This window comes from Crinia signifera, chromosome 5 (assembly GCF_055691185.1).
Source record: "Crinia signifera chromosome 5, ASM5569118v1, whole genome shotgun sequence".
In the NCBI taxonomy this organism is placed as follows: Eukaryota; Metazoa; Chordata; class Amphibia; order Anura; family Myobatrachidae; genus Crinia; species Crinia signifera.
The window spans coordinates 164,105,976-164,116,197 of record NC_139221.1 but is presented as its reverse complement, the minus strand read 5'-3'; the positions used below and the strand labels follow the sequence as shown (position 1 = coordinate 164,116,197).

At 44.3% G+C, this 10,222-nt stretch overlaps 1 protein-coding gene across 1 annotated transcript; it reads left to right on the top strand.

Moving 5' to 3' along the window:
* Window positions 1-794: 794 nt before the first annotated feature.
* LOC146079588 (uncharacterized) lies at window positions 795-2,083 on the top strand. The gene is made up of 2 exons (XM_083186302.1): window positions 795-1,194; window positions 1,282-2,083. Exons 1-2 carry the CDS (start codon window positions 823-825, stop codon window positions 1,828-1,830), a joined length of 921 nt encoding a protein of 306 aa, XP_083042428.1. The 5' UTR covers window positions 795-822; the 3' UTR covers window positions 1,831-2,083.
* The last annotated feature ends 8,139 nt before the right edge of the window (window positions 2,084-10,222 follow it).

Below are 10,222 nucleotides of genomic sequence, written 5' to 3'. Positions count from 1 at the left end.
TCTCAACTCCACGCCGACGTGGATAGTAGGGCATGAAAAGGTCGGAGGACGCGTGCGCGTGGATAGTGGGGGTGGATTTCTATGTCATTGGATTTTGATTAATGATATTTTTTTTATTTTTTTGGGTAATTGCAGTTGCTGTTATCGGTGGATCTGCGCTACCTTAAAAAAAAAAAAGTACCGTGGTTATCCCCCTAATAAGGTAAGTCGTGCTTAAATTGTTCTTCTAATTAATTTGTAAATGTAACCCAAATGCCTTTTTTTCCCAGGGTACCACCCCCACTATCCACGCGCACCCGAAGCGTGGCGAGCGCAGCGAGCCCCGCGAGGGGCGGCGGTACGCGTCCTCCGACCTTTTCATGCCCTACTATCCACGTCGGCGTGGAGTTGAGAATATAATAGTGTGGCGAGCGCAGCGAGCCACCGAGCCCGAAGCGTGGCGAGCGCAGCGAGCCCCGCGAGGGGACGCGGATACCTTCACAGGTAAACGCATCCCCTCGCGGGCTTCACAGGTGTCCGCTTTTCGCCACGGACACCTGTGAAGCCCGCGAGGGGACGCGTATAACTGTGAAGGTATCCGCGTCCCCTCGCGGGGCTCGCCACGCTTCGGGTGCGCGTGGATAGTGGGGGTGGTATACTAGCAAATGTGAATGATTTTTGGTGAAAATGGAATCGCCTCACATCAGATGCCATGGGAGTTGTGCCATTTGATGTGATGCGATACCATTTTGACATACCGTATAGACATCAATTACTTATAGATGGTTTTGTTTGTGTTTTTGTTTTACAGCAATGTCTCAGCGAGAACTTACAAATGGTTTTATGGCGAAGGTCATTGATTTGTATAAGGAGAATAGGTGCCTCTGGGAGATGAAACATCCGGATTACTACAACAAGGCGAAGAGGAATGAGGCGTATCGGAAAATGGTGGCTCTTGTACGCAAACGGGTACCTCATGCAGACGTCGCCTGGGTACAGAAGAGGATGACGAATATGCGGACAGTTATGGTGAAGGAGATGAAGCGAGTACGGCAGTCTCAGAGTTCCGGAGCCGATGCTGATGACGTCTACGTGCCGAAATTATGGTACTACGAGCGGATGAAGTTTATCTTGGAGCAGAGAGAACAGAGTGGAACAGGGGGAAGTGATACGGAGGACACCTCTTCGTCCGTTGCAGCGGAGAGTGTGGACGTTGTAAGTATTTCCTGACAAATGTCTTGCATGTAAGTGACTGTGAAATGTCATGTTATTAACATTTTCCCTTTTTTTTCCCCTTTCTAGGAAGTTCCCCCTGAGACAGAGCAGGAGCCTGTGGCAGTTGCAGAGGGGGACAGTACTCCGATGACGGAGAGCACTGCACCTGCTATCTCGAGGAGGCGTCCCAGAAGACAGCTGTCCAGCACTGCTCGTAATGTCCAAGGGCATGCTAGCACGTCGGCACCGGAGGCACCGCAAATTCCCCTTGACGATTGCCAAATTTTTAGTAATAATCTTGCCTTGGAAATGCGAGGCATGGCGCCAGACCAGCTCCATGAGTCTAAGAGGTTGATATATGGCATTATAATGCGTGCATCAGAGAGAAGTCTCTCTAGTGCATGCAATATAGAGCCATCTGCCAACGTCGTATGGCAAGCAGCCCAAATGCCCAATTACCCCTATCACTACCCTTCGTACAGTGCGTCGGGTTATGCTCCGCCTCCTCCTGCCCCTGTAATGTACGCGCCGAGGCCCCCTTTGCCACCAGTCACAGACCCTTCGTCTTTGCCTGGGACTATTTCAAGTGCTCTGTTGAGCACACAAAGTCCCCACCCAGGTGAAGAGCGCCATTAATTAGTGATTTGGTTTTAATTTGTTTCTAATTATTGTGCCTTGCAGCAATGCCCTTGTTCCACTCTGTTTGTTATTTGCTCCATGATGAACTTTGTTGCTCGTAGGCCATAATTTCGGTTACTGATGGTCGCAGTATCGGACTCCTGGACTTTGAGCTGTCCGTACTTGTTTTGCACCTTCACCATGGACTGTTCCGCATATTTGCATTTTCTTCTGTACCCAGTGCATGTTTGCATTAGGGTGCCTTTTTGCGTATTGAGTCCCATTTTTTGTATGCCTCATTCCGATTTGCCTTGTTGTAATCCAGTTCCTCCCAAGAGGCATCTATTCTCCTATACTTTCAATGACCTTCGCCCAGACCTTCCCCCCCCCCCCCCCCCATTCTTAAAAAAAAAAAATATTTTATACTAAATTAAAAAAATAATATATTTTATTTAAAAATAAAAAAATAAGTCCTAATTTGAAATTCTTAACCTGTGTCGTGTCTTATTTCATTGTGTGATAATTAAGGAATGCCAATTAATTTGATGTGTTTTTTTATTGTATTTTGGTGTTTTTTTGCGCAACTATCGCGGTGATTGCAGGCACATGACGGCCGTGGTCACCCGTGATGCAACCAGCCGCCATGTGCCCGCAATCACCGCGATATCTGCGCGTTTTTACTGTACAATCACCGCAACAGGTGTGCGGTTTGATTGTTATCTATGACATTTAAGTGTTAGGTGTAATTTTAATGTATTTTTGTATTTTTCACACGTTAATGTATTTTTGTATTTTTCACACTTTTTTCCTTTTTTCCACTTGTCTTTTTCCCACAGCCAGAAATCGCGGTCATCGCGGTAATCGCGGGTACATTATTGTGTGCCCTCGATGCGAGCGACATCGCGATGACCGCGATGATTGATCAATCGCGGTCATCGCGGTCGTCGCGGGTACATTGTTGTCCACCCGCGATGCTAGCGACATCGCGACTGACGCGATAATTGATCGCGTCGTTAGCATCGCGGGTGGCCACTAATGTACCCGCGATGTACCCGCGACGACCGCGATGGGCGCCGTTCTAGGTAAAGAGTACCGAATTTAATAAAGAAGTGCACTTACAATTTGAATGTTTAATGCAAGTATATAGATAAAACTCGCTCAAGGCAAAACTGCGGTCCAACAGAAAGTTACAGGGTACAGACTCACACCAGGTCCGGATGCTGGGAGAATCTGGAGCCCAAGGATACCAGCAGTCAAGTCCGTTTGCAGCGATTAGTTAAAAAGCAAGACACGCCAAATGCATTTCGGACCAGAAGGTCCTTCCTCAGCAGCGTCTTTTCTTTTAACATTCTGTTTACAGGTGGACTACAAGTCCCAGCGGGCCCATTAATGTCCCGCATGCTGGGACTTGTAGTTCTCCAAGCCCCAGCATGTGGGGGAGGTCTGCTGGCACTTGTAGTTCTCCTGCATAAAGCAATGTTACGTATGAGAGATTTAAGACGGACGCCGGTGACAGCCCCGGGCTTCCACCCTGGACGGGTGAAGCCTGGGGGGGACCCCTTTATTGGGGGGGTCCCCACTCCTCCAGGTACCCCGTCCAAGGTTGACCAGCCACGGTGCTCATGTTTTGGCCGGGGGACCTTATATAAAAAGTGTCCTCTGGCTGTGGCATGACACCGCAGGCTGTTGGAGCCCGGTGCTGGTTTCAAAATACAGGGGACCCCCAGATTTTTTTTCCCCCGGTCCAAGAGCACATTTTCATGCCTAAAATTCGAAAAAGTGCGATAATGGGCGATTTTGAAAGTGCGAAAATATCACATTCTATTAAATGTCACCCTATATGTTAATGAATATTTGTATTTGTCTATTGTTGATTACCACATGATAAAGCACGTTACCCATGGCAAACAGCTCCTCTGGAACCATGAAGTCCTCAGCAGCATGAATCACTGCAGACGCTGGGTTGCGCCGCAGAAACCAGCACACGGCGACTCCCTCTGACGAAGTCTCTGACGAAACGCGTTAGGGCGTGGCCTGTGATAGCCGCTTTCCAGTGCGACCCGTCATCTCTCCTGCTTGGTGCCCCCCCGTCCGTCCGTGTGCTGGTTTCTGCGGCGCAACCCAGCGTCTGCAGTGATTCATGCTGCTGAGGACTTCATGGTTCCAGAGGAGCTGTTTGCCATGGGTAACGTGCTTTATCATGTGGTAATCAGTCCACAGTGCTTTTATTTATGGTACGAGCATTTTTGTTTATACCCGGAGTGTTTTATTGTCCTTCATTAAATACTCATTTACCTGCACTATGAGGTGCACCTCTCTCTCATGTTTATTCTATATATATATATATATATATATATATATATATATATATATATATATATATATATATATATATATATATATATATATATACAGTTAATATACCTGTGCCCGGTTAGTATTCACATGTATCCAGCACCAGATTTCAATGCAAGTAAAAAGCTTTATAATCCATATCAATAAGCCAGAGTCCCGGCATCACATGGCATATACAGTTTTCAACAGCACCCTCGGGTATAAATTACATATCCGGCTTCATTGGCCACAGAGTCCCTTAAGGGGCCGTTTCGGCGTTACACACGCCTTTCTCAAAAGGGGGAATAGAAGAATGTGTGAAGGAAGGTATGTGGCGGTGTCATGTCAAGTTTTGTCGCCTAAAGGTGAGCCTTAGAGTGGCTCATTTTTTTCTGGGGTGCTGCTTACCCTTCCTCACCTTGGTGAGGTTCATATACTCATGGGCGCAGGAGCTGACATCGATTGACTATTGTCAGCAACAGCTGAATATGTCAAAAAAACAGCTGTACTGTACAATAAGTGGATGCGGGAGGCTTGCTTGATGGACCTCATGGTGCAGCCACAGCCCCGTAATGGTGGACCAGATCACATAGTGGAGGTGGATGAAAGCTTATTCGTGAGGAGAAAAAGCAATGTAGGCCGGATGTTACCCCAGCAGTGGGTTTTTGGGGGAATATGCAGGGAAACAGGGCTGTGTTTCCTAACAATGGTGGACACCCGCGTTGATGAGGGCTATCATTGACAATGTAGAGCCTGGATCTACAATCTACACAGACTGCTGGAGGGCGTATAGCACTGAGCAGCTCCAATTGGCAGGATATGAGCACGCCCATGTAACGCTGTCTTCAGCACTGAGTATGTATAAGCGAGTTTATGTGCCTCCACCCCAAGCTTTGATGATATAAAGATAGGTTATATCGATATGTATATATTTCTATGAGGGCGAGCTTGGGGAATCACCCTTTGAACTATCCAGTAACCAATAAAGTTAACAAGTTATTTGCATAACAATAATATTATTTACATAGGTAATTTCACACAACAAAAATAGGTGAAATAAGGGCATTAATCATCACAACCAATTTTATTTGACTAGAACTTAGGACGTGTAGTCTTGTTCAGTAATATTTCTGGAATGCCTTCCTCAAGTACAAAAGATTATACAAGCCTACCTTAGTCGGCTGAAACAAATAAACATATTATACGTCACATGCAAGTGACTTAATATCTTCACCGTTTAAACAACAATTTCAATCAACAATAAAAAAAAACAGATAGTAATAAACCTTAAACTATTATTGCGCAATAATATGTATTTTAGTTAGTGTAGTGTCTTGGTGTTACTATAAGCGCTTTTGTATTTTGTGCCGGGTTCCTTTGTTAACCATATACTGCAGTTCCTGAGCAATCTAAAGTTCCCACCTGAGTCCTGTAAGGTGAGTTTGTAAGTAATAGGAGTTGAACTTATATGAAGTGTTTGTAATCCAATATAGAAATAGACTGCAAGATATTTACTGAAGGATTCAAGAAATGAGTTCCGGCTATGAAGGATCAGCTCTCTCCTCCACACTTGTATTCAATGTTATATCGTTCTACTATATTGGTTTGGATGAACTGTTGCTGCTGTATGCAAAAAGGAGTATATTCTGAAACACTATCAGCTGATACTAGTGTAATAACAATGTCAGACACTTTTCCAGTCCACAAAGTGTCAGTTTCATAGCTGTTTGGAGTGAAAACTTTAATAATGCTCTACAAAGAAACTTTTGTATCCTGCTAGTAATACTGCACTGTTAGGTTCCCAAAGATCTACTGTATGAAGCTGTCTATTATTAAATACACCATTTTTATTCCGGATGTACTGTAATTTATCTGCAGCCTCTGGAAAGGTTTTCCCCAAGATCATCTCTAGTGTAGTCTTTCTGTATAAAAACCCACAGTGGTATCCTTTATCTCTATATCTTATCACCTTGTGCTCCTTACAAATAGGACTTCTGTACTTTCTCAAATTTTCACTGTATACAGCTTAACCCTTAGTCCAGGGGTGTCAAACTCAAATTCATCGGGGGCCGCATCAGCAGTTTGGTCACCCTCAAAGGGCCGGTTGTATCTGTAGGTCCCCCTGTATAATTATAATGCCATGACACCACAGGCTGCTCCCCCTGTATAATATAAAATGAATGCCATGACACCACAGGCTGCTCCCCCTGTATAATAATAATGCCATGACACCACAGACTGCTCCCCCTGTATAATATAATAAAAGTAATGCCATGACACATAAATGATTATACAGGCGGAGCAGCCTGTGGTGTCATGGCATTAATATTATTATACACGGGGGACACCTCAGGAAACAGCATATATATATATATATTTTTTATTGTGAGTGTGATCCTCATCCTCACTTACTGTTTCTCCGTCTGTCCTGCAGCTGCTGCGGCTTCCAGCTTTTCTTCACTGCTTGCTGCGGCCACACTGTCCCCGACTCCCGGTCCAGCTTCCCTGCCTGCTCCTACTTCTCTACAGACGCATGGGCGGGCGGCGTCATCGTCATGACGTCCCCACCCAGTGCCTGTCACTGCCGGGCATCAGAGGGAACAGGCGGCCGGGCCCTCCTCCACGTAGCCGTGGAGGCCGGCGGCCATGTTTCTGTAGCCGCATACATATGTTCCTACAGGAACATGGCCGCCGACAGTGGAGGAACAGGTAAGGCGGACGTGGACGCGACCCGCAGCACTCCTATTTTAGACACACTGCCCCTGCGTGCTATCTCCTTGCGCGGGCCACATGACGAGGTCTGGCGGGCCAGATTTGGCCCGCGGGCCTTGTGTTTGACACCCGTGCCTTAGTCTGTCATTCACAATTTCTCTGCTGCTGAAGTATAATTAGCTGCTCTCTTTATACCCAAATACAATGTCTCTGTATTGTACTTAAACTCCTTTTCCCTCTCACTCTCCTCTCACTTTTGTGCTGCTGGAGCTGTAATGATCTTGTAGACTATTGACTGTCAGGATGCATTTATTATTACTTCACTGTGAGCACTGAAGGGGTTAATAGTTCTTTATTCAGGGGTTGCTGATATAAAGCTGTGCTGAAAACCTGTGCAATGTTTATGATACTCTAACTTAGAGTAGTAGCCATCTTTCCCTTGCTGTAAGGCAGCTGCAGTGAGGTGTCATATATCTAGAGAAAGAGAAAGAAAAAGTACTCTCTGTTTGTGGGGGCACTACTTTTGAAATTTATTTAAAACTTAGCTTTTAACCCCTTCCTGACAGAGCCAGTTTTTGCGTTCCTGACAGAGCCCTTTTTTTCAAATCTGACATGTATCACTTAAGTGGGGATAACTTTTTTTTGCTTTTACTTATCCCAGTGATTTTGAGATTGTTTTTTCGTGACACATTGTACTTCAAATTAGTGGTAAATTTGGGTCGATACAGTCTGTGTTTTTTTTGTGAAAAATACCAAAATGTCGTAAAAAAATTGAAAATTTAGCAATTTGCAAAATGTTAAATTTTCTGCTTGTGAGACAAATAATCATACCACTCAAAATAGTTAATAACTAACATAGACCATATGTCTACTTTATGTTTCCATCATTATTTCAACTTCCTTTTAATTTTTTTGGACACTAGGAGGCTTACAATATGAATAGCAAATTCTCAAATTTTCAAGAAAATTTCAAACACTGATTTTTTTAGGGACCAGTTCAGTTCTGATGTGACTTTGAGGGACTTGTATGTGAGACACCCCCATAAATGATACCATTTCAAAAACTGCACCCCTCACAGTATTCAAAACAGCATTTTGGAAGTTTGTTAACCCTTTAGGTGTTTCACAGGAATTAAAACAAAGTGTAGGTGAAATTTCAAAATTTCATTTTTTTTGCAGATTTGCAATTTTAATACATTTTTCTAAGGAACACAGTACATTTTACTAGAGAAATGTGACTAAAAATTGATTCCCCCAATTCTTTTGTTTTCATAAATATCCTATATGTGGCCCTAGTGTGCACGTTGACCAAACCACAGGCTTCATAATAGAAGGAGCACCTACTTGATTTTGGAGCCTCCTTTTTATGAGATTATTTTTTAGGCACCATGTAGGTTTCTAGGCACCATAAGATGCTAAAATTTAGGAACCCCCCCCACAAGTGACCCCATTTTGCAAACTACACCCCTCAGGGAATTCATCTAGGGGTATAGTGTACATTTCAAACCCCCAGGGGTTTCACCAATTGTGGTACAACTGGGCAGTGAAAATGAAAAATTAATTTTTTTACACAAAATTGCAGTTCTGGCTCCAAATTTTTCATTTTCACAAGGAATGAAGGAGAAAAAGCACCCCAAAATCTGTGCCCCAATTTCTCCCGAGTACGGCAATGCCTCACATGTGACCAAAAAATACCATTTGGGTGCATGGCAGGACTCAGAAGGGAAGGAGTGATTTTTGGATTTTGCAGCTCAGATTCTGGTGGAATGTTGGTGGGTGCTATGTTGCATTAGCAAGACCCCCCAAGCACCAATACAGTGGAACCCCCCCACAAGTGACCCCATTTTGCAAACTACACCCCTCAGGGAATTCATCTAGGGGTATAGTGTACATTTCAAACCCCCAGGGGTTTCACCAATTTTGATACAACTGGGCAGTGAAAATGAAAAATTACATTTTTTTACACAAAAATGCAGTTCTGGCTCAAAATTTTTCATTTTCATAAGGTATGAAGGAGAAAAAGCACCCCAAAATCTGTGCCCCAATTTCTCCCGAGTATGGCAATGCCTCATATGTGACCAAAAAATATCAGTTGGGTGCATGGCAGGACTCAGAAGGAAGGAGTGATTTTTGGTGGTGGAATGTTGGTGGGTGCTATGTCGCATTAGCAAGACCCCCAAAGCACCAATACAGTGGAACCCCCCCCACAAGTGACCATATTTTGCAAACTACACCCCTCAGGGAATTCATCTAGGGGTATAGTGTATATTTCAAACCCCCAGGGGTTTCACCAATTTTGATACAACTGGGCAGTGAAAATGAAAAATTACATTTTTTTACACAAAAATGCAGTTCTGGCTCAAAATTTTTCATTTTCAGAAGGTAAGAAGGAGAAAAAGCACCCCAAAATCTGTGCCCCAATTTCTCCCGAGTACGGCAATGCCTCACATGTGACCAAAAAATACCATTTGGGTGCATGGCAGGACTCAGAAGGGAAGGAGTGATTTTTGGATTTTGCAGCTCAGATTCTGGTGGAATTTTGGTGGGTGCTATGTCGCATTAGCAAGACCCCCCAAGCACCAATACAGTGGAACCCCCCCACAAGTGACCCCATTTTGCAAACTACACCCCTCAGGGAATTCATCTAGGGGTATAGTGTACATTTCAAACCCCCAGGGGTTTCACCAATTTTGATACAACTGGGCTGTGCAAATGAAAAATTACATTTTTTACACAAAAATGCAGTTCTGGCTCAAAATTTTTCATTTTCACAAGGAATGAAGGAGACAAAGCACCCCAAAATCTGTGCCCCAATTTCTCCTGAGTACGGCAATGCCTCACATGTGACCAAAAAATACCATTTGGGTGCATGGCAGGACTCAGAAGGGAAGGAGTGATTTTGGGATTTTGCAGCTCAGATTCTGGTGGAATTTTGGTGGGTGCTATGTCGCATTAGCAAGACCCCCCAAGCACCAATACAGTGGAACCCCCCCACAAGTGACCCCATTTTGCAAACTACACCCCTCAGGGAATTCATCTAGGGGTATAGTGTACATTTCAAACCCCCAGGGGTTTCACCAATTTTGATACAACTGGGCTGTGCAAATGAAAAATTACATTTTTTACACAAAAATGCAGTTCTGGCTCAAAATTTTTCATTTTCACAAGGAATGAAGGAGACAAAGCACCCCAAAATCTGTGCCCCAATTTCTCCCGAGTACGGCAATGCCTCACATGTGACCAAAAAATACCATTTGGGTGCATGGCAGGACTCAGAAAGGAAGGAGTGATTTTTGGATTTTGCAGCTCAGATTCTGGTGGAATGTTGGTGGGTGCTATGTTGCATTAGCAAGACCCCCCAAGC

Excerpts from the sequence above, each read along its gene's own strand:
- LOC146079588 (XM_083186302.1), top strand. The coding sequence starts at position 823 with ATGGCGAAGGTCATTGATTTGTATAAGGAGAATAGGTGCCTCTGGGAG. Across the intron at positions 1,195-1,281 it reads CAGCGGAGAGTGTGGACGTT|GAAGTTCCCCCTGAGACAGA; the intron begins GTAAGTATTTCC and ends TCCCCTTTCTAG.